This window comes from Dermacentor andersoni, chromosome 1 (genome assembly GCF_023375885.2).
Source record: "Dermacentor andersoni chromosome 1, qqDerAnde1_hic_scaffold, whole genome shotgun sequence".
NCBI lineage: Eukaryota > Metazoa > Arthropoda > Arachnida > Ixodida > Ixodidae > Dermacentor > Dermacentor andersoni.
This window is the reverse complement of record NC_092814.1, coordinates 132,886,474-132,911,047: the sequence shown is the minus strand read 5'-3', so window position 1 is coordinate 132,911,047 and position 24,574 is coordinate 132,886,474. Positions and strand designations below refer to the sequence as shown.

The following is a 24,574-nucleotide window of genomic DNA, read 5'->3' as shown; positions in this document are numbered from 1 at the left end:
AGGCGGTGGGAAGTGAGCATCATGTTTCATTTTGGCAGCATCATACGAACGATATTCTGGCATTGCCCATCAGATCGATTGCATTTCAGTCGCCTGTCACGATGTTAAAAAACTACACAATATGAAAACGACGATGTGCGTCTCCGGTCTTTTGGACCCCACCAGTTCGACGCGTGTCAGCATATCTTGCCTTAAAAATTCACGATGCGTGGTCACGTCAAAACTTGGTGCCAAAAACCCCTGCTTGAAATCAGGCCGAATTCAAGGAGCGTAAATATAAGCTTGCCTAAGCCGCAAAAATGACAATGCACGTCTCGGGCCACCTGGACCCCACCAGCTCAGCATGCACTGGTGTCTCGTGCCAGGACTATTTGCGCTATGCTTTGCATTACATAGTTGTCAGCTACAGTTGAGTCTGTCAAATTTTTCAGTGACTTTAGATGATACGTTTTCCCGGTTAGTACATATTTTCTCGCTTTTTTTCTAATACGTACGAACTAGGTTCTAATGTATAGGGTCTGGGGGGCTGTGATGGGTATTTGATGGGGCGCCCATTCATGCCAAAGCTTCTACTGTGAACCCTGCCACTGGGAATCAAGCCTACAACTGGCATATGTTTTTTTACTCTGCTCTGTGAACTGAGCTTTTATGGTGACTATTTTCTAGAGGAGATGGAAATAATTTAGAAATTTTGAGTGACCTGCTTATTTGTAATTTTGTTTATTTTTCAGAAAAAGTTAAAGAAGCTGGCGGAAATTAGAGACGCGGTAAGAATTCCATATATTTGTTTGCTTCATGATACTAAAAGTACAGTAAACCCTCGTTATAACAAATAGATGGTGAAGGGAAATGGAGTTCATTATAAGCTGTATTTCATAAACCCCTTGAGGCTCAAATTTTTTTCAAATTGAATGCCTCCAGGGTCACAATTTTTATTTCAGCTTAAAATTTTTCTTGAGTGATTTATTTAGAGGAAAAACAAGCAAAATGTTTTTTAGGTAACAATAAAGTGAGAATTTTTTTTATGTGGGCAGTTTTATGTATGCTTTAATAAATAAACTAACATAATAATTTTTAGTGGTGTTTGAATAGTGGTAGTTTTTATCGAGTACAAATAGTATTTGAGAAAAACGATCCTGGAATATCGAATTGAATATAATTTTTTTTTTTGCATTTCTAAACAAGGTGAAATATTAAGTTCAGTTGGAATTCACTTGGTTAAAAAATAAGGCTCATATCCATTATTTTGCAGGTGTATGTAATACCATGTCTAAGTGGGTGTCCAGACAACTGTGGAGCTTGTAAATGATAAACTGCTTTCAATTTATCTAGCCACCATTACAACAACATAGAGCAAAGAAGAAAGCTGTTTATTGAAAAGTAGAGGGTTTAGCCAGCATATATTCACCTACATGCTACTCTGCAAGGAATGGGATTAAGGGGACAAAAGGTCCTAGAAGAGGGTGGGCTGATGAATAAAAAAAGAATGCAAAGAAAGAAATTAATAATAACAATAAAATGAGAACAGCATGCCACCAGATGCACATAAGGAATTGTTCTCATTGAAAAAGAGAAGTGTATTACTACAGTACCGCACATTGTTTTAAACGGATGCAAATAAGGTGACACTGACTAAACAATAAATATAGAAAAATCCCTATACAGTCAAACCTTGATATAATGAAATTGTGCTTGCAGTGAAAAACTTCATTAAATCGCAAATTTCGTTAATTCGAGGTGTTGAAGTTTCAGCATTGTCAACTTCACAAGTTCCCAGAGCATTCCCGGTGGATAGTATGTTAGTAAACACTTATAAACAAATTGTGAGGTCAGTCCGTAATAGCGCGGTTATGGGTGCCAGCACGTGGGGTGCAGATTCCGCCAAGAGCAGTGCTTCGACGTGACTCATGGCGTCCAAGCTTCGTGTGTGTTGCGTCGTGCGGCGCCGTGAATCTTGGATGCCATGGCTGACCGCGTTTAGTGCTCGTAGCTGGTGCCCATAAATTAAAAACAAAAGTGTAACGAGATACAGATATCCATCCTGGAGAAAAAAAAAAAAAAAACAAGAAACAAGAAAAGTCACAGCAAGGAGACAACTACACGAAGTAAGGTTCATAGTTATATCGATGTCGTATGGACTCGGGTAACAGCTCTCACTCGATGACCAAGAACTCGCTGTTACAGCGTGAGCGAGCACTTTTCACTATGTTTCAGAGACTTGTGATTACACGACCGCCAACACTACACACGCTGAAATGCAACGTGCATCAAGGCACCGAATGTCTCGACTCGTACTTAGCATTTGCTGCGGAAAAAACCTCCAAGATACAGCGCCTGGCCCGTGTGTGGACGCACGCTTGGAGGAGCAGGCAGATAGGCTTACGTTCCTGCCTCTGTTCCTCCATTCCTGACAATGTGCCTGATCACGTTATAATGCGTGAACCCCCTCCCCATCCCCTTGCGGAGAAGGAACAGTCAGCTCTCGTGTTTCTCCGAGCGCTGTGAGCCGCCGCCATCCCACGGTCGTTGGCAGTTGTTTGCCAACGTGACAAATGGCACAGCAGTGTTTCCTGCCTACCACGTCTCGGTGCGCTCGGTTGGACGGTGTTTTTTCCACTCACTTTTCATGCAGAAGCGCGCTTAAAATAGCTTTTTCCTCAGCTGACATTTTTATACTTCCTCGCTATATTTATTTATTTTAATTTTATTTTTACATACTGCAGCCCTTTTAGGGCTATGGCAGGAGTGGGGAATTATGCAGTTGTATATCATACAAAAATGTGCAATGTAGGCAGCACGACAAAGAGAAAAAACAAGAACCAAAAATAGATCAATGACATTCAAGTTTAAGCAAGAAATCGTCCAATGGAAGAGAACGAACGGCAGAGAACGAAAAAATTATATTTAAATGCATCAGTTCGTGACCGATAGGGTACAGTATTAAGGTGGCGATACCTCCTAGATATGGAAGGTCCAGCAAATTTTATGTATGTATTAAGGGAAGAAGTGTTTTGCGAGTTAATTAATGAGTGGAAGAGCTTTAGGGATTCTGTGTTGCGACGGATGCTGAGAGTAGTTAGATTTAACTCTGAAAGTTTGGAAGGCGGAGAAAAGTTGCAATCATATCGACGGTAGATCAACCTGATAGCCTTTTTCTGAACCATTTCCAACTTCACGGTGTCTGATTTCTTATGTGGATTCCATACCACACAGGCATACTTCAAAAGTGGGCAGATAACTGTTTTTTAAGTGATTACTTTAATTTTTAAAGGAGCAGTGCGCAGAGTACGCCATAAGTAGCCTAGCTTTTTAAGTGCTTTATTACAAATATAATTGATATGATGAGACCAGGACATGTTATTAGTAAAATAAAGACCCAGGTATTTATATTCAGACACTTTTTCCAGTGCGCAACTATCAAGTGCATAAGGAAACGTGGATGGAAACATATGCCTACAAAATGAGATGTACACGGCTTTCTTAAAATTCATAGTCATTTGCCAGGTTTTACGCCATTGGCAGAAATGATCAAAGGAATTGTTAAGAAGATTACGATCTTTAGGTAAAGTGATAGTTTGATAAAGCACGCAGTTGTCCGAGTATAAACGTATATTAACAGGTATGTTAGATGGTAGATCATTGATGTGCGGCAAGAAGAGTAGTGGCTCCAGGACAGAACCCTCTGGCACACCGGATGTTATGTCAACAGCAGAAGAGTTAGTGTTCCTAAAATAAATGCTTTGTGAATGGCCAGTGAGAAAAATTGCAATCCAGTGAAGAAGAGAAGGATTGGTAAACATTGAGGCAAGCTTGCATAAAAGAATGAATAACTGTATCAAAAGCTTTGGAGAGGTCAATAAAGATAGAATCAATTGGTTAACCTAAATCAAGCGCACTAACAATGTCGTGACTAAATTCTATCAATTGAGTGGTAGCACTGTAACCACGACGAAAACCATGTTGAAAGTTAGATAGAATATCGTTATTAACAAGGAAGTCTGAAATATGCCTGGGTAGTATGTGCTTCAACATTTTGCAGGAGTAGGATGTTAGAGAGATCAGCCTATAATTTAACAAACGTTGTCTGTCACCAGATTTATACAATGGAATCACTATTGCTGTTTTCCATGACGAAGGGACTATACTAGATGATAGTGATTTCTTGAATATGAGCATTAGGTAGCGACAACACCAAAGAGAATAACAATGAAGAAATTATTAGGAATCTCATCTGGGCCGCAACTCTTTTTTGTGTCAAGGTTCAGGATCATATTAAGGACACCTTCCTCCGAGACAAAGGCATCTTCAATAGGAGGATACACATCACTGCTGTAAGGAGGAACGTTGCGGTTGTCTATTGTGAAAACAGATTGAAAATGCTTGTTAAATGCTGTGGCGATTAGCTTAGGATTACTAGAGGGTGCATCGTTAATGATAAAAGTATTGCTAGAGCTTACTTTAGAAAAAAATTGTGCTCCAGAATTTTTTAAGATTATTGTGCAATAAATTAGTTAAAATAGCATTATAATAAGAATCTCTAGCTTCCTTTGACTTCACGCAATATTCATCCTTAATTATATGAAACTGTGCTGTAGCATGGATGTCACCCGCCTGCTTTAGGCGTCTCAGTCTGGAAATATGATGGAACATGTGTTGTCATTCTCTAGTCATCCAAGGGACCTTTGGGTTTTGTTTCTTAGTTTTCAGAGGAACAAAGCTTCGGATGTATTTAAGGACAATATTTTCAAAGAATGAAACTAATATATTAGCATTGCAGGACAAGCTAAGCTGTTCGAACTGTTCAAAAGAATTACATAACACATCAATAATTGAGATGTCATCAGCACGATTGAAGTCGTGAAAAGTAGTATAATTACAACTAGATGAAGGGAGGCTACTAACCATATGGCTGCAAGTATATTTCATTTCCATTTCATTTCATTTATTGAAGCCTTAAAGGCCTAGAGGCATTACGTAAGGCAGGGGCAAACAATGTATGAGGAACTCTTCATCACTCAAAAGCTGACAGAACATACTATGCATGAGAACGAATCACTAACAATTAATTACTTAACAGGGGTCAAGTAGCAAGTGCATTTTTAACAAAACATTCTAAGTGAGGTGGATTGTTAGTTTCGCATGGAAAGTCGTGTGGTCGGCGGAAGAAACAATACAGTTTGTAAGAGTGTTCCACAGCACTATTGCATTTGGAAAAAAAAAAAGAATCCTTCATCAAAGACATGCGGCACTGAATGTACGTGATTGGACAGCTGTGGTTGAGGTGCGGTGAGATTCTAGGCGGGGGTTGTAGTCAAGGGTGTCTGGCTATTGGGTGATAGTAGAAAGAGTGAAGCATGCAGAGACGCGAGATGATACTACGTGATTGGAGACTGGGAAGATCGAGTGTGCATTTTAGTTCAGTTATGCTAGCTTTACTTGACTAGTTTGACATGATAAAGCGGGCAGCACAATTCTGAATGGCTTCTAATTCTTAGGTGAGATAAGGGGTGCCAGAGAGATGAAGTGTACTCCAATTTCGGCCGAACGTTTGTCTGATATGCAAATTTTTTAATAGCAGGCGATGCAGATTTCAGATGCGACACAAAAAACCAAGTGTACGTGAGGCATTTGCGCATATTGTTTCAATGTGAGTAACCCATGATAATGACGATGTCAAGTGAACACCTAGATACTTATAGCAGTCTGTTTGTGGTATTTTAGTTTAGCTTATATGGTACGCGTAATTTGTGATGCTGCACTTACGGGAAAAGGACATACATTGGCACTTATTAAGGTTAAGAGGCATTAACCATTTTTCACACCAGGAAACGATAGTGTCTATGTCTTTTTGTAGGTCAATGGAATCACCAGGGTTATGCATGGTGTTGTAGATGATGCAGTCATCATTAAAAAGTCGAAGTCTGGTTTTTGTGCTAGATGGCAGGTCATTGATATAGATTAAGAATAAAAGGGGGGATAAGCCTGCGCCCGAGCAGCTGGTAACCGGGAGGTGGGCTTGCCCGACGGGGTTGAGCAACATGAAGGTATCCACACCTTTAACGAAATGACAGTTTATTACCGCGAATCCAAGTGAATATATCCATCCCCGCACGAGACACTGACAAGAATACAGGCCACTAATCTCAGGAGAGTACAGACTAGATCTGTACTTAGTCCAAGAAGGCTAGCTGCAATGACCGGTGGTGAATATCCACCAAACTGCAAACATTGTAACTGCCCCCTGGCGGACCAAGATCACATTTTGTGGGGATGCCAAAAGAACCTTCCCCCGAGAGAACTCTTTAGGCGAGCTCCTTCACACGAAGAGTGGGAGATGAAGACGAAAACTTCCAACCCGCAAGATTAAATACGGTTGGCGGAATTGGCTGATAGCGTCGCGGCGAAGCAGACGCCACGTTAGCCCACACTGCTGGGAAAGAAAACTCCCCTCAACCTTGACAATAAAAGTTTCTTCTTTCTCTCTCTCTCGATCCAAGTGATCAGTGATGGTGGGATTCCGAGAGCAGATAATTTGGCAAGTAGGCGATTGTGGGGAACACGCTCGAAGGCCTTCGAAAAGTCTGAGAAGATGGCGTCAATTTGTAGGTGATCATCTATGTGTTGCAAGATTTCATCGGTGAATTCAGAGAGCTGAGTTTCGCAGGATAATAGTTTACTAAAACCATGCTGCTATGAATAGAACAAGTTAATTGATTCAAGGTAGTTCATTAGATTAGTTTCTATGATATGTTCCGACAGTTTAGACAGGATACTGGTTAGAGAAATTGGGCGATAGTTACATGCTTTTGTTCGATCACCAGACTTATGGACGGGAATGACTTGAGCCTTTTTCCAATCGTGGAGAACTTCATCAGTACTGATTGATTGTTGGAAAAGTAAGCTGCTTTTGTTCGATTACCAGGCTTATGGACGGGAATGACTTGAGCTTTTTCCAATCGTGGAGAACTTCATCAATACTGATTGATTGTTGGAAAAGTAAGCTAAGTATTGCGCTTGACAGGGAAATGTTGTTCTTAAGTAATTTGATGCTGATTTGATCGCAACCAGCCGAGGAGGATCATTTTAGAGCATGTATTAGCCTAGCTATTCCATCAGCGTTAATCTGGATATCAGGCGTTGGGGTCGGCAAGTGGTGTGGTAATTCGGTAGAACTAAAGTTTATAGCAGGAAAATATACTGATGTGAAGAAGTTGTTAAAGGCTGTAGCACATTTTTCAGTTTCAATTAGTACGTTGTCATCGTCTGATAACTGGAGCTGAGTTTGGCGCTTAGGTGGGGAGATAATCTGATAGAATTTACGAGTGTTAGACTGAAGGATTGATAAGCGGTCAGTTGAAAAAAATTTGCTTTTGAAAGCTTTCAATTCCTTAATGTATTTTTTGGCACTTAGTTCGTACCTGTCCCAAGCTCTGTGGTTATTAGTTAATTTTGCTTTCCGATACTGGCGTTTTTCTCATTAAGTAGACGTTTTAGGCTTTGTGTAAATCACTGTTATTTTTGTCAGTATTTATAAGGGTAGTAGGAATATATATGTTTTTTAATTTTAGCATAGTGTTTTTATATAATTCCCAATTGGCGTTGACCTAGCGAGCAGAGTATGTCTGTCGAAAATCTTCGTAGAAGAGTGGAAGTTCGCGTTTAAATGCGTCGAAGTTAGCTTTCTTGTAATGAGTGATTAATTTTTGCTTGGGGGCTTTCTTTTTTAAAGGCAATGAAATGCCGATATGAAGTACGCTGTGGTCAATAAAGCCAGGGAGCGAAGTCACATTTTTTATGTTTTCTGTGCTAGATGTTAACAAGAGATTCAGGGTGTTGTCACCCCTAGTTAGGCATGTTATTGCTTGGTGGAGGTTAAAGTCTAGAGGTAATTCAAGAAACTGTTTGGGTTCACTATAGGGTGGTATATTGTTAGGTACTGAAAGTTGTGGCCATTTGATGCTGGGATGATTAAAATCTCCAAAAAGGAAGATAGGTGCAGCAGGCATATCTTTTTTTATTTGTTCTAAAGAATGGCGTAAGAAATCGCAAAATGAGGGGTTACTATCTGGTGGACGGTAACAGATTCAAACACTATTTTGCCAATTGTATTGTGCAGGCTTACCCATGTTAGTTCGATGTTGTCGTCGTGATTTATCAGTGATGATGGTAAGCTGTCTCTAGTGGCAATTAGTACACCTCCCTCTCGCCTATCATGCTGATCGCGTCGATAAACTGTAAAGTTAGGGTAGGATGGAAAAACTTCATGGTCACTGACATCCTTATTTAACCACGTTTCCGTTAGTAAAATCACATCGGCTGTGGTGTCTATGAAGCTTTCGAGTTCGTCACGTTTTGGAATTATACTGTGGATGTTAGTAAAAGCCACACTAATGTTAAAAAATGAGCCACGCTAATGTTAAAAAATGAATCGGGGCGGTTTTTGAATGAAGCAGGCACGGAATTTCTTATATGTCACTGGGGCTGGTCAGATAAGGTATCACTTGGAGCTGGCAGTTCATTGCTGTTAGGTGTTGTGGTGTGTTCAATGACGCTATCGGATACAGCATCATAAAAATAGCATCCGCTGCCTACATGCAGCTTGTCCAGGCTGAGCCTAAATGCGCATTTTTGGGGCTGGATAAATTTTAACAATTTTCAGCGTGCAAAGCGCGTGCTTGGGGCAAAATCTTCTCTGACGGCAAAACATGTATCTTTTAGCTTACGCCCACAAGCCAGTATGTTTTTTTCATCTTGAAGTGGGCCAGTTTTACTACTATAGGGCATTTTTTTGTTGCGGAGAATCTTCCAAGGCTGTGTGCACGCTCAATATCGCTGCTGTTCAATGTTAAACCAAGAGCATTTTTGCATAGGTTTAGAATAAGCGGAATAGGAATAGAATTTTTGCAAGGTTTAGAATAGGCGGCTGGTGCCATTTGGCTTGACAGGAGGGTGAGAGGTTGGCAGAGAACTTGCTTTGTGCAGGTAGCTGGTTCCAGACGGGCTTTGGGCGGTGAAGGAAGGGCAAACGGGTCCAGGTATCAGGTACGTCAGCACCTGAAAGGTTAGAAGCGTTGTGAACATCGTTGGTCTGGCGGTGTTGTGCCCGGAGGATTTGGCGATTCCTTGCTGCTTAAATTGCGCGCAATGTGGTCCCGTGGTTGCTGACGTCGGAGAGTTCCAAGGTTGCCAGGCGGTGTGCCGGGTGTCGTTCTGGAAACAGGCGGCTGGTGCCGTGTGCTTGAAATGGCCGAAAACTTAGCTAAATTGAAACCATGTCACCAAATTACTTTATTAAATCGTAAAAAAAGGACATGATTTCCAATACAACTAAGATCGAGAAGTTAATGTAGTTTGTTACATCACGAATTTCATTAAATTGAGGTTTGTTATATTGAGGTTTGACTGTATACGGTGCCTAAAAGCGTATAAGGGGCTCTTCACGAAGTCTGGCCATTTCAAACTGTCAAGCACAGAGCATACAATGTGCGCTAACGATCGTACATGCAAAATATTAGACCGCTAGTTGCCACGAAAAGATCTGAAATTTCAAACCAAATAACCTGTGCCCATCTCCGCGTGGACGCCGTGCTCCCAGCCGGAGAGTTGACGTCAATTGCGCAAATGTGCTTTCCTAGTTCACCATGCTGAGACGTCACTCACGGTGGCACATGACTTTGAGAATTATTGAAGGCAACAGCAGTTATATTTGTTTAATCTGTTGCTTCAATAGCTGAAGTTTAGAGAAATAATAAAACCTACAAACCAAACGATTGCATGTCTTTGTTTTATGTCGTACCATTGCAAGAGAGATGTGCTTCCATTTTGTTTGCTTGTTCCCTTGTGAAGTCGCGTGCGCACAGAAGGCAAAACTATGTTATTTTCTACTGTGTTCCAGCATGCGATCATGCTCTGACCTGCTTGCGTCTGCCTCGGTGTTTGTGTAGCACTGACTTATGCAGCTAGTCAGGTGTTCCTGTGCACTGTATGAAATGAGACAAATGTAACAGCTTGCGTGCAAGACCGTCAGCGAAAGTGCGCCAACAAAAAAGCGAGGTGCGGAGAGGCACAAAAAGAAGAAGGCGGAGTCCGTGATGTAAGCTTCACACACTCCTCTAGCTCCAGTATGGGGGAATGCAAGGAAAGAATTTCGTTTGCAGAGGCTAGAGAGGGGCAAGTGCAGAGAGTGTCTATGTTGGTGCTGATGCTCGCTTCCTGAAATCGTGTTCGTGACACTGAAATATTTCTATCCTAGCTATTAACCCTTTCACTGCCAAGTTTTTTTCTGACTCTCTTCTCGCTCCTTACTATGTTCTTTTTCTCACTCCTTACTGGTGTAAACAAACTCTCAAAAACCTCAAGCTCACTGGCCACCCTTGTGATGCCATTGCAGATGCCTGGAGAAGATGGGTCAAAAGCATGCTTCTAAGGCTTGAATTCTTTCTTCTTCTTCCAGCTAACATTCGTCGTGTTTTCTCCTCTTGCTCAGATTTTTAGGCTGCAGAGGCTCTTCTTCACTGTCTTCGCTCGACAAGCCATTTAACTGAGCTGCTTCGTTGTTGACACTTTTACCCCAGTCCGAATTCATCAGCAGTCCCTAAATTTCTTGTCTGTCAAAGCGTAGACGCATGTGGCGCGTTCACATGCCATGGATGCGCTGCTGAGACAGACAAGTAATGCGGATGTCATGCACACTCCATCTGTTGTCTAAAATTTGACCTACATGTTCTATGTTGACATTTTTAAAGCTTGGGCAAGTTGGTGTGACATTCTTTTTCTACAGCACAAAGGACATGGACGAGATGAGTGCACTTACACAGTGCTGTGTCTCGTCCGTGTCCTTTGCACTGTAGAAAAAGAATGTTCTGTGTGTTTATGTGACCTCTCCAAATATAGCACGACATAGCCACGAGTTTTTTTTTTTTTTTTTACACAAGTTGTCTTGGGAGTTGCATGGAGTGAGATAAAAAGGCAACAGGAGTATACTCGGGAGTAGCAGGGGGTTGTCTGTGTGTACAACACGATATAACTTGGGAGGGGAAGTGAAACAGTTCATGAGCCAATTTGAAAAATTCTTGTGGTAGAACACTCCCTAGAGGGCACGTAACAACTTTCAGCGTATTATCATAATCTGCTATGTAACCTGGTGAGGTGCCTTCAAGGGCAGAAATTCTTGAACAGAAGAGTTCTGCGCCTTGCATTCACTTAAGAACTGGTACCTCTGCATTACAACCGCAGTTGTCCTGCGGCAAAATCTTTTTATGCAGTCCTCACTTCAATTGTACCCAAAGCATACCTGCCGATTCTCCAGAATGTTTTGTAAAATTTACGAATTTGGGCTTGTTGTACGACAATATGAATATCGTATCATTTTTTTACAAAAGATAAGTTTTCTGCAAAGAAAGATTTCGTGGTGTTAGATGGGGTGATGCAAGATTTTAATAAAGAATGCATTCAAAATAGGAGTGATGTACTTGTGCTGCCTTCTTGAGGCAGTGCAAAATATTGTATGCTAGTGGGGTACAGTAAAACCTAGTCAATTCGATCCTTAATAATCCGGAAAATCAGATAATTGGGACTGGTCCTTTGGTCCTGGCAGGTGTATGCATTATCTAATGCAATGAAACTCTCGTTAATTCAGACGTATTTGGCCACACGGTTATTTCGGACAACTCGCGGAGCTTGGCGAGGGCTAGAGCATCGCAAATGTGCGATACCAAAGAGCAGAAATTGCATTAGTGCATCGCTAGTCCGCATCGCCGTAGTCATTAGTGGAAATTGCATGTGAATGACAGTAACGCCAGAACGCTTCGTGCCTATTTGTGCTTTTAAAGCCTTGCGTTCACCGCCGCGCACAACACCGCGTTAGCTGCGTGCCTTCATGACTGTGTAGTTGCCATACATGTTCGCGTTGATAGTGGCCACAATTTCGTCCGCGGTGATTACAGGAAACAGTTGTTTTGCTTTGACTCGGTGCGTGCGTCGGCCGCGCGCCTTCATGACTGTGTAGTCGCCATCCATGATCGCATCGATGGCGGCCGCGGTTTCGTCCGCAGTGGTGGCGGCAAACAGTGGTTTCCTTTTGAGTCAGGCGTCAGTACGCGCATCGGTAGCGTGCTTTCATAACTGCGTAGTCGCCATCCATGATTTCATTGATAGCAACCAAGGTTTCGTCTGTAATTGAAGCAAACGGTAGTTTCATTTTGTCTCGGTGCTTGCGTCAGCCGCACACCTTCAACACCGCAAGGTCGCGTTGACGGTGGTCACGGCTTTGTCTGCAGCGGTTGCAGCAAGCAGTAGTTTAGTTTTGACAAGCTTTCGAAGATGAAGAGCATCGGCTACATCATGATAGACAGCGACCAGCTCACTGGCAAAAAAATAATCGAGATGTGGGCATTGTAGTAAAAAGCCTGTCTCAGATGAAGACGCGCACTGCAGCCGTGCTGTGAAGGAAGTCGTGAGGCCTTCGCCGCTGCGAGTGCTAATGATCCACGAGATGATGAGAAGTGCAGCTTCTGCACTGCTTTTGTGCAAAATAGAAACATGAGTGGCCCATTTATTCAGTAAATAAAAGCATGTTTGTTTTCTTGATACCCTCGATAATTTGGCATTCGGTTAATTCAGACATTTCTCTTGGTCCCATGAAATCCAAATTAACAAGTTTTTACTGTACTTGCTTTGAGCAAGTTTATTCAGTATAGTTCTTGGAGGTGAAATATGCAGCAGCAAAGTCATTGAGAAAGTTGGCGTGATCTAAAGACAATGTGTGGTTTGTCAGTCTTTGCTGTTCCAAGTTTCCTGCTGCTTGTGTACTGTGTTGGAAGTTCAATAATAAAGCACATACATAAACTAGAAAAGGTGTGTACTCAAGGTCATAGTTCTTAAGAATGCAAAAAAGAACCTGCTGCCACTTAGAACCAAACCTACAACCTCTTCATGCTTTTCTCTCTCCTTTATGAATTGAGCTGCAGTGGTGGCTGCTTTCTAGCCATAGATGCAAATTTTTCTGATATTTTGAGCAGCTTGAAAATGAAGCTTTCTTTTTGTTTCTTTTTTCAGGACGAATATCAGGAAGAATTGAAGAAGTCACCAGAAATTGGAGACTCGGTATGACCAGCACTTCATATATATATTTTTTTTGCTCAATGCTTAAATAACTAAATACATAATACAATCTAGCCTTGTTATCACGAAGTTGCATTGGAGACAAAAATACATTCATTATATCTGATATTTGTTAGAATCATACACACATACATCTGCGAGGGAGAAACTCACGGTCAGGTCTATGCAAAAAGAATGCAAGCGGGGAGCCTCCAACAAGCCGATAAAAGTTCTGCAAATTTTGATGACCCATAGACATTTTGCCGTGCTGATACAAGGCACGGAAACAACAATAAATTACGTGCACTCTGCACCGCTGCAAATCTGTAACTGTGTGATTGGTCTTATCGCGCAGGATTGGCACGTTAGCTTGCCGACTATGGTCCAACCATACCGAGCCAGCTGCACTTAAGAGGCCCCTTGGCTTAACCAGTGCCACTTAGTAGGGAATCAGCAATCAAAGTTGCGTTTTTGTGGCAGTTAACATGGCAGCAGCTTTGTTTATGACTTCCATGTTTATTGCATCACAAGTGCGATTCATGCCTGAAACACCGTGAGACATCTGAAATATCAGTTATTGCCATTATACGGTGGTGCTGCAGGAATCTTGCAGGTCCAAAAAATCTGGCATCTGAAAAATCAGTTGGCCACTTTATTTCAAATTTTTGCTTCCAGAATATATGTCTGAGGCAAGTGAAAACAAAAATTTCCTTCGCTATAACCGATACCGTGTCGGATCCCAAATTCTCAATTTCTTTATAGCTGGAGAATGCTCCATTGAAATAAAACATGACCAACAACATTTTATATTTACTTTGTATCCAGTATTTCCTTATATCCGTGTTCGTTACATTTTTTATTGTGCAGTAAAACCTTGATAAAATGATCTTTAACGAGGAGCTAAAATTGTTTTGTTTTAAACATTACTTAGCTATAACAATTGTCTGTTCTCTTGCCTGCATACGGCACCAGAGTACACAAGGGGCAAGAAAAGGAGATGGGGACGGTCACACAGCACTTGACAATGGGGAGGTGTGGGTTAAGACCAGGATAGCCGAAACTGATACAGATACCCACTGCACATTGGCGAAGGGCCCCTAGAAATAAATTTAAAAAGTGTGTGGTTGTATCAGTCTCACTGTGGCTGTGTTGAATTGCTGCACATGTGTGGTCATGTCATGAACTCACGGCTTCGGCACTACTCTCGTGTTATTCACGATCGCTTGGCTTATCAGTATTTTGTAAGCATGCTGGTGAAGTGCTGCAAGCATTTACTTTTGTTCAAGAAATCGAAATAAACTGCAATTGCAGTAAAGGCTGGTTAATGCAGAAAATTGAATAATTCACTCTTGCTGTCTGTCCTTACTGCCGTATTTATTATTCTGCTAAGATTCTTTAACTCGGATGCATTTTGCCATGTGCCTGTCCTCATGCAGCAAGCCCTGGGCTGCTGCATGAGGACATTCTCATTTTCATTTTCATACCACACAAGCACCTCAAAGATAATTGATAATTGTCAACGAGTGAAGTAAGTGGCAATAGCATCTTACCAAAATGAAACATCGCAATGAGCATCGCTATGATAATCACTTGGAAAGGAACCTGTGGGTTTTCTGTGTGGAGGTTGTTTTCTGCTTGTCTCTACCCCAGGTGTGGGAATGCAGTGGTGCTAGAAGGCTGCCTGGTTTATCGGCTGTGTGCATTTGTTGTTGTATGACCTTCCCACTTAGGAGCGTTCTGTTCTGTCGATTCTCTCTCATCATGGCATTTGCTTGGGAAGCAACTTGAAATTGGGAATTACGCACATATCTGTAGATCAGTAGAAACAAATGCATAAAACCAAGCCCACTACTGCACTTCCAGCAATAACAATAAACATTTCTCAAAGCTGCCATGCTGCTGTATCATGTACCTTGCTAAGAGAAAAAGCTAGCACTCAAGACTGCACTTTGAAATATTCAGTTAGTTTGGTTCTGAATACGGTTGACGTCTGTTCATTCGACCCTTACGGGACCAACAAAATTTATCGAATTATGCAGTGTGTCAAATTAAAAAGATACCGAAAAAAAAAAAACCGACAAAACACACTGCTGATTGATTCATTTGAAAGCACTTCATCATCAGCCTGGTTATGCCCACTGCAGGGCAAAGGCCTCTCCCATATTTCTCCAACTGCCCCGGTCATGTGCTAATTGTGGCCATGTTCTCCCTGCGAACTTCTTAATCTCATCCGCCCACCTAACTTTCTGCCGCCCTCTGCTACGCTTCCCTTCCCTTTGAATCCATTCCGTAACTCTTAATGACCATCGGTTATCTTCCCTCCTCATTACGTGTCCTGCCCATGCCCATTTCTTTTTCTTGATTTCAACTAAGATATCATTAACTCGCGTTTGTTCCCTCATCCAATCTGCTCTTTTCTTATCCCTTAACGTTACACCTATCATTTTTCTTTCCATAGCTCGTTGCGTCGTCTTCAATTTAAGTAGAACCCTTTTCGTAAACCTCCAGGTCTCTGCCCCGTACGTGAGTACTGGTAAGACACAGCTGTTATAAACTTTTCTCTTGAGGGATAATGGCAACTTGCTGTTCATGATCTGAGAATGCCTGCCAAACGCACCCCAGCCCATTCTTATTCTTCTGATTATTTCAGTCTCATGATCCGGATCCGCAGTCACTACCTGTCCTAAGTAGATGTATTCCCTTACAACTTCCAGTGCCTCACTACCTATTGTAAACTGCTGTTCCCTTCCGAGACTGTTAAACATTACTTTAGTTTTCTGCAGATTAATTTTTAGACCCACCCATCGGCTTTGCCTCTCCAGGTCAGTGAGCATGCATTGCAGTTGGTCCCCTGAGTTACTAAGCAAGGCAATATCATCAGAGAATCGCAAGTTTCTAAGGTATTCTCCATTAACTCTTATCCCCAATTCTTCCCAGTCCAGGTCTCTGAATACCTCCTGTAAACACTCTGTGAATAGCATCGGAGAGATCGTATCTCCCTGCCTGACGCCTTTCTTTATTGGGATTTTGTTGCTTTCTTTCTGGAGGACTACGGTGGCTGTGGAGCCACTATAGATATCTTTCAGTATTTTTACATACGGCTCGTCTACACCCTGATTCCGCAATGCCTCCATGACTGCTGAGGTTTCGACTGAATCAAACGCTTTCTCGTAATCAATGAAAGCTGTATATAAAGGTTGGTTATATTCCGCACATTTTTCTATCACCTGATTGATAGTGTGAATATGATCTATTGTTGAGTAGCCTTTACGGAATCCTGCCTGGTCCTTTGGTTGACGGAAGTCTAAGGTGTTCCTGATTCTATTTGCAATTACCTTAGTAAATACTTTGTAGGCAACGGGCAGTAAGCTGATCGGTCTATAATTTTTCAAGTCTTTGGCGTCCCCTTTCTTATGGATTAGGATTATGTTAGCGTTCTTCCAAGATTCCGGTACGCTCGAGGTCATGAGGCATTGTGTATACAGGGTGGCCAGTTTTTCTAGAACAATCTGCCCACCATCCTTCAACAAATCTGCTGTTACCTGGGGCGCTATTCTGAACATTCCGCCATTTTCTTCGGTGCGTGACGTAGGCGCGACGCAAACAAAATGGCGCTGGTGGCCCCGTTTTGCTTACGTAACGTGACGCCAACTTGACGTTTCGCCTATAAAACTGAAATGAAGGCACTGAATGTAGCGTTATCGGTAAAGGAAAACAGTTTTCCTCCGCAGTAAAAATAAAGCAGCTATCTCAAAGCGTATGATTATTCCGTCGAAAATGCTTCTCGCTTCCGTCGTCTGCTGCATGCAAGCCGTCGTCTGCTTCAATAGCTAGAATGCGTGTCCTCGGAAAATGGAATGAGTCATCGCATGTTGGCGCCAACGCGCTTGTTTTCTTGCTTGAGACAACATACGCGACCTGCCAGTGGTGATGCGCGCACGTTCTAGGCCACGTTATCACTATCTCGTGAAACGCAAGTGACTCAGCCCGACTCGGCTGGCTGAGGAGCGGTCGAGTAAAACCGATAGCGTTGCGCGCGCCAGAGATATCCACTAGCGTGACGCAAGCGCCGGCGCTGCCATCTCTTGTTCATTTCGCTGGTTACTCGCACCGTGAGAGGAAACTTCAAGGCGCCGCCTTACGTACATTTCTTTTTATAAATTAGAAAGAGGCCGTTGTCATAACTTTTGATTGTGCGAAAAGGCATTAATCTTGATCACAATACAAATGCAGCAGTGAAAAGTGGACAACATTGCCGAAAGTTTGCTATGTTCAACCAATATTATTTCGTATAAACGCGTTCTTTTAAAAAATGATGGCCCCAAACACAAATGCCAACACCACCCGAGAGCGATGCAAATACTATGAGCACGTGTTATGAACAAAAGATTTTCGTGGTGGCAAACGACGGGGAAAATGTGGCGATACGCATTCCTCTCGGCTGCCATTGCATATGGTTGCTCATTAGCATAATTCGCGCGGCTCGTCGCAGCAAAAGTTATGGCGGAAAATCTCAGCAATGGCGGCCCAGCGCAACGTCACGCATCGTCAAAATGACGTTTACGAAACAGCCCTTCCTGTGACGCTCCTCACGAGATATTCCTTCAGCCAATCAGCAAGCTGCCATGGCGCATATCTTGGATCGCCACCACATATTCGCGCAATTGCAGATGCATTGCACTGGCTTCTGCACACTACCGCTCACATTCTTTTTGAAGCGCTAACATCGCAATATAGCTGCCAAGTACCAAAAAAATGTATTAGTCCATAAAATTTGCAGCTCCACATCACGTTTCGTCATCTTGATGAAAACGCAAAATTGCATTTTGCAATACTTCCGCTTCCCGGCACAAATTTCAAAACACGTGACCTCTCGACAGCCAATCAGAGAGTAAACATGGCGGATAATGGCGGCCGTGCAGCCGCCATGCGTGTCCAGAATAGCGCCCCTGATCCTCCCCAGCTGCCTTCCCCCTTTGCATAGCTCCCAAGGCTTTCCTTACTTCTTCCGGCGTTACTTGTGGGATTTCGAATTCCTCTAGACTGTTCTCTCTTCCATTATCATCGTGGGTGTCACTCGTACTGTATAAATCTCTATAGAACTCCTCAGCCACTTGAACTATCTCATCCATATATATAGTAATGATATCGCCGGCTTTGTCTCTTAACGCATACATCTGATTCTTGCCCATCCAATTCTAACACATCCCTGAATCAAATGCGCACCCATTTTCAATGTGTACAATGTAGTAAACTGAAGTAAAAACAACATTAAAGCTCGTAAACAACATAGAAATCTAACGTACACCCGAATTTTTAGCAAGAAGAAGCGTTGAAGAATGGCAACCGGTTTTCTAAAGTCAGCTTCGCCACACGGAGTTTTATAGTCAGCCTTGCGGCAATACATCTGTGTTATATGGCAAAGCATGTAAATGTTGCGAAGGCGATTTTGGTTTCATGTGCAATTGCACTGCGCAGGCAATTTTCGGCCAAATTTTCTTTTAAAAAAGGGCGCAAGTTAGAATTGGATATATATACCGTAATCAAACATTGGTGAGCCACGGTTATTGCTTGAAAATCTTCCTAGGGCTGTCCGAAATAAGCATTTTCGATGAGAGATGACATCAGCGCATTCACACACTCCTTAGCTGTGCCTAGACTTCTACAGAGGTCGCTGTCAGGGTCGTCATGGGAGTGCATGCTGACTGGGCAAGTTTGAATTATCCTGTGAAGGTCAATTTTATGATCGAAATAACGGAAGTTTAGAGCCATACAAATGCATTGGCTCTGGCTGGGACCTTCGGTCGGAATCGAATTAACCGGAGTTGAATTGACGGAAGTCTACTGTATTTGTTCAATTGGTTATTCGAAAACTATCAAATAAGTGGTGTATGAACTGAATGCAAAAATTTTAACTATTATAATATTCATATCTGACACGAGGGTTGCAATGTGGGCTTGTTGCTCAAAAGAAGACACACAGGGACATACACAGTGCTAGGGACACACAGAGCGCTGTGTGTCTTGTTTTGTCCCGTATTTTAATTGTGCTACCGTACACCCCTTCATATCTGACATTTTGAATATAGTAAAATCTCATTTTAAAGAAGTTGAAAGGGGAGCCAGAATTACTTTGTTATATTCATTATTACATATGCTGCAATATGAATCTCTATGGAGATTTCAAGAGGAGTTTCACTTACTTCGTGATATCCTGTTTCGTTATAAGGAGGTTTGACTGTATTCGTGCATGCCCAATGAAAAGCTACACAGAAACGCCAGTGCAGTGCTGCATTTGCTGTCCCTGGCAAGTTTTCAGTGCACTAATTTTCCTGCCTGTGCCACAGTGAAGCCATGCTGACTAGATGAAGTTCTGTGCTTCTTTACTCAACCCTTGGATGTTCCTTCAACGTCTCCTTACTGCAGCTTTATTAATTCTTGATTTTTTTTTTCTCCTGACTGTTTTTGTTTGACTGAAGTATGATTAATCTGCAGCAATTTCCGGTGAATGAAAAAGCCCTTCAGAGTCTGATTAATGGCCTGGAAGACCAGATGGAGTTGCTTGGAGAGGCGGCTGTAACTCCTGAGAAAGGCAAGTCATTTGTTTCAGAGCACTTTCTGTTTGGGTTTGCATTTTGTATGTAAAGGAACATAAAGAGTGAGACAAATTTTACAAAACAGTTATTGGGAATATAGAGACAAGATACAATACTAAAATAAATAGAGGAACATGCCCAGTTGCTTTGTCATGTTAAAAATACCATTGTCAAGCATTACTGCTGTGTGTACAGCAGTGAACCAACATTTCTACTGAAATTGTTGCTTGTTCTTTCCAGTAGATTGGTAAAATCCTTGGTATATTTATTATGCTTTGGCTTCATCTTCTGTACCACAGTGCAAAACATAAGTTGAAAGCACAGCATTATTACGTTTAATTGAATGGAACATTGATGCCTGTGCAGGCAGTCGCAGCTTCTGGTATGCTTCACACTTCCATTTAATACTTAGCATCTATTTACATTATGTGTACCTACCTCGTCCTTTCATATGGTACAAACTATTTTTGTTTGCAAGCAAACATTGAGGGAAGTCTCTCTAGCCTTCTTAGCATTCTCTGATATGTATGAAATGGTGTAATATGGATCATGAAAAGAGAGCAAACGCCTTGTAGGTGATGAAAGGCACTTTCTGGCTCCTTGTAAGCCTACTTATACAGGACATTTAGTAAAAATCCTATATCCATTGGAGCTTCCTTTGATGAGGGTACCGTAGCTGACTAACATTGTGGTAGGTAATTAGGGATACAGTAAAACTTCTTTATTCAGCCCTCATTCATTTGGAAAATCAGATAATTCGGACTCATCCTCTGGTCCCGGCAGGCATATGCGATATTTAATGGCATCAAACTATTGTTAATTCAGGCATATTTGACTGAACAGCAGTTAATTCAGACAAACCTTGGAGCGCCGTAAATGCGTGACGTAAGAGAGCAAAAGCAGTGTTAGCGTCCAACCAAAACGGAGTGACGGAGCCTGCATCTCCATTCATTAGTGGAAAATGACAGGGACACAGGAGTGCTTTGTGTTTGCTTTTATAGCCTTTATTCATACATTTGCCGCTACGTATGACACCGCGTTGGGCACGTGCCTTAAAGGGGTTCTGGACCACCCCTCAAACTTGGTGAAAAAACAATCTGCGGATAGCATATACTGTTGTGAACATCTCAACCAAGTTCTGTAGTTGTGTGTGGCAAGTGCAGCTCACAAGCGGAGCACGAAGTCACCTTTCTTTCAAACGCTCTCTTTTCAGCAGAAGCCTGCTCCTCACTCTTTTCTGGGTGCTTTATTTCGTAGTGTAGCATTCCTATATGAAGCTACTATTGGCCAATAGCTGACATCAATCATGAAGGGTGTTTGGATCAGTGCGCTTCTTCCTACTGTTACTGTGTATATTTATTGACGAAGTCTAATAAACAGGCTGAAGTAAGTGAAAGTCTGTTTTCGAATTTCGATAATAATTACATACTTCCGGAAGAAGCTGACTATCGTCTGCTCATGCCCGGCCGTGGCCTCCCGCATAGGAATTAAACTTTGGTCACCCTGCTTATCGATGTCATAGCTGTCGGGCCTCACTAATTTCGACTAGTTTTGAACACTCAACCAACCTCGAACCATGCGAAACTTAAGGTCAGACCACACGCATGCTTGCCAGCACGCGCTCACTCCTGGTCACTCCTGGTTGGACGCGTTCGCAGACTTCACTTCGTAATGATCGAGCTATTGATAGCGCTTCAAAATGTCCTAGTTGGATGTGGCTACTATTCTTCAGTCAAGCTGGTGCAGGACAAAGTTGGTCTGCACCACGTAGCAGAGCCAGACAAGAGCATATCAGCGTGAGTGCACACTCTAACCCTGTCATGCACAAAGCAAATGCTGCAGTTACATGTAGCTGCGCTCTACTATGTAGCGTAGATACTGTGGCTGCTACAGGGTGCTGTGATGAGCTCACTGGCAGAGGACACTGTGGCTCGCCAAGGACAATCGCATTTGCCACATTTCGCATTGTTTAGGTGCCAAAATCGGAAATAGTGACGTCTATGTGAGCATCCAAAAGCAAATTTGAACTGTGCGTCATCGTAATATTCGGTAGACAGACAAAGTCTACAAACCGGGAAAACCGGGAATTCTCAGGGATTTTGAGTAGTCTGGAAAAACTCAGGGAAAACTCAGGGAATTTGTGCTTCTATCAGGAAAAATTGGCTGTAAATTTATTGAGAGGGAACCCAAAGTCACGATAATGATGGCCCAAGTAAGGGAAAGGAATCGTAACGAATGGTCTTTGACGCCGCGTCGTCTGCTGGAGGAGTTGCCAGAGTACAGTCAACGAGCGACTTTCTGGACGCCAGATAATTCGGACGGCTTCGTGGCACTAGTAGGTATCCCATAGGGTCAATGTATAAGAACGCTGAAATTTCGGACGCAAGAACCCTTTGCCGTCCAATTTTCCGGACTTTCTGCCCTGACCGCAGGTCCGAAACGGCATTAATAAAAGCCACAACTGCCGCCATTTTGATAACCTCGCCGCCTCGAACCGGCACACTCGCACGCAGATCCGCTGGCTGCCGTAGCCACCACCGCGGCAATGCTAGGCTTAGCTTAAACTTCTTGCCATTCTGTACCGTGTTTTTCATTGAAAGAATTCACCGCTGTCAGCAATGGCACCGACACCGTCTTTGTGGTCATCGCGAGTGGCTTCGAAGTTCGGAAAGCATGGCGCGTTGCATAATGCCGGTTCCCGAAGGTAGCTTCACCGCATTACATCAGTGTTACGCTGTGAAGCATAACAAGTGTGGGAAGGGGCAACTGTGACGGGACACAGTATTTAAGTAAGCGAAAATGAGACATCCACCCAATCAGCAATTGCTACAAATTACGGGTCCTCGAAAGAAAAGCCTCGCAGTTGAAGAAAAATTCATCCTGGTCCGGGACTCGAACCCGGGACCACCGTATGTATTCCTTAATTATACACGCGTACACCCGCCATCTTCTGTCACAGTACGAGCACCGATATGCCTAATAAGTGTACTGGCAGGCCTTCAGAACTTTTTCAGGCGCGCCTGTGGCGATTTGAACCCTTAAGGGCTCTAAAAGACAGGCATTCATTTTTTTTTTGGCCGTTTCGTCGGCCCCTAGGGAGTCCGAAAAATTGGGCGCTGACTGCACAATTGTCCAAGAGGATGCTTCAAATAGTCCGTGTGGCGAATGCGCAGCCTAAGGAGAACAAGAAGACAAAGGACCTACGCATTGAGAAGGAACTGGGAAGGAAGCACGCCGCCAATTTTTTGAGGGAGCTTGCACTCTAAAAGCAAAGTGTTGGCTGACACAGAGATGCAGGTGTCCTTCATCCAAGTAAAAAAAAAAAACTCTTTAAAGCAGTGAAACGCAACACTGAGGTGTTGTGCACGGGCTGAGTATGTCAGGACAGTTGAGGTTGACTTACCAGCTGTTGCGAGTGAGTCTCACTTCTGATAAAGTTCGGGCCTCATACCAGTTAGCTTGCTATCAATTGATAGAAATAGCTCATATTCAAAAATATTCTGTATGTATCTTCTTTTTATTCGTATTTGAGAATGTTTGACTCAGTTTGCAATGGGTTTTACTATTTCCTTTCGAAGATATTTTATTCGCTGTGCATTTTACTAACCCCTCCCTTCTGTTTTCTTTTTGAATAAGATAAACACTACTCCTTACTATTCAAACTGGATCAAGTTTTTATTTTTTTTTATTTTTTGACATGCTTACTAGAGAGTGACACCATTGGGTGACATGATGTAGGCGTCTTGACATAAAACAAAGTCTTGGGTCACTCAGGAAATATTGCAATGGCACTCAGGAAAAAGCTGGAAAACTCAGGGAATTTGGAAATGTCAACTTGGTAGACACCCTGACAGAGCATTGTTTGCACACCCTGCTTCACCATAGCCTTCGCAGTGCAAATCATTGAAGAACGAACGGAAGCACCATGAATGCTGTGTTTGACTGCCAATACCTACGCTTCTGCTGAATGTTTGAAGAACTTCTTGCGGCAAAGTATTTCTGAAATAGCCTCTGGCAATACTGTGATGGGGCTGCCAGAGAATCTTAACAAGCATCTTTGCTACTGCAGCTGGGTTTATTATTTCTTCTGAGTGACTTGTATATGCTTAGTGTGTCCACTCGCGTAGTGTTACTGGCATTATATTTAAAGGAAAACTGACGCAAAATTTTTGTCTTCTCTTTTTTTGCTCTGTTAGATGGCCACTGTCTCCATAATCACAGTATGGCTCCCTATTTTCTTGAAACTGGAACAGATTGTGACTTACAACATCTTTTCAGTTTGGTAAAGCTTTACTCACCCAACCGAAAAGATGTTACAAGTCATAACTTGTTGTTAATGCGACAAATTCAAAAAGTGTGGCACCAAGTTTCTTGCCATAGCATTTGTATACAAGGGCAACCTCTGTACGTCACGAAAATTGGGGGTACGAGGGTTATGCGGTGTCACTAATGTGTGGGTTGTCCAGTAGTTGAAGCCGCATCATGATAGCTTTGTCGAAAGCTACAGACAATGGGACAATAGGGGAGAGAAGGTGCAAAAGACAAAGGGTGCTGTGCAGTCTAACGACAGCAGGGACATGTAGAGATGACTTGTAAGCAAACTGTTTTCTATGCCAAAAAAGAAGCCGCATTTAATTTGGCATGCATTTTGAAAGGGCCACCTTGAAACAGGATATAACTGGCGATTTTTTCTGCATTCGAAGAATTCTGGCACAACACTGTAATTACTGGAAAAATAGTTTGATAAATCAAAAAAAGTGAGATAAAAAATTTTTGGGTCAGTTTGTAGCGTGGTTTGTGTTTCTTGAAAGTTTATTTATCTAAATCACCAGTTTTGTTTTGTTTCTAGCACATGTGCATAAGCCCGCAAATCCGAT

The 24,574-nt window shown here is 42.5% G+C and overlaps 1 protein-coding gene across 8 annotated transcripts in view; it reads left to right on the top strand.

Moving 5' to 3' along the window:
* Window positions 1-24,574, top strand: part of vir (VIR_N domain-containing protein) — a 353,139-nt gene that overhangs the window by 261,615 nt on the left and 66,950 nt on the right. For 7 of the 8 annotated variants that reach the window (XM_055062055.2, XM_055062056.2, XM_055062050.2 and 4 more), the window contains 3 exons: window positions 732-767; window positions 13,057-13,104; window positions 19,597-19,693. In XM_055062055.2, the coding sequence (XP_054918030.1) occupies window positions 732-767; window positions 13,057-13,104; window positions 19,597-19,693 (181 nt within the window). The remainder of the gene's footprint in view (window positions 1-731; window positions 768-13,056; window positions 13,105-19,596; window positions 19,694-24,574) is intronic. The other variant, XM_055062054.2, reaches the window with a different exon arrangement.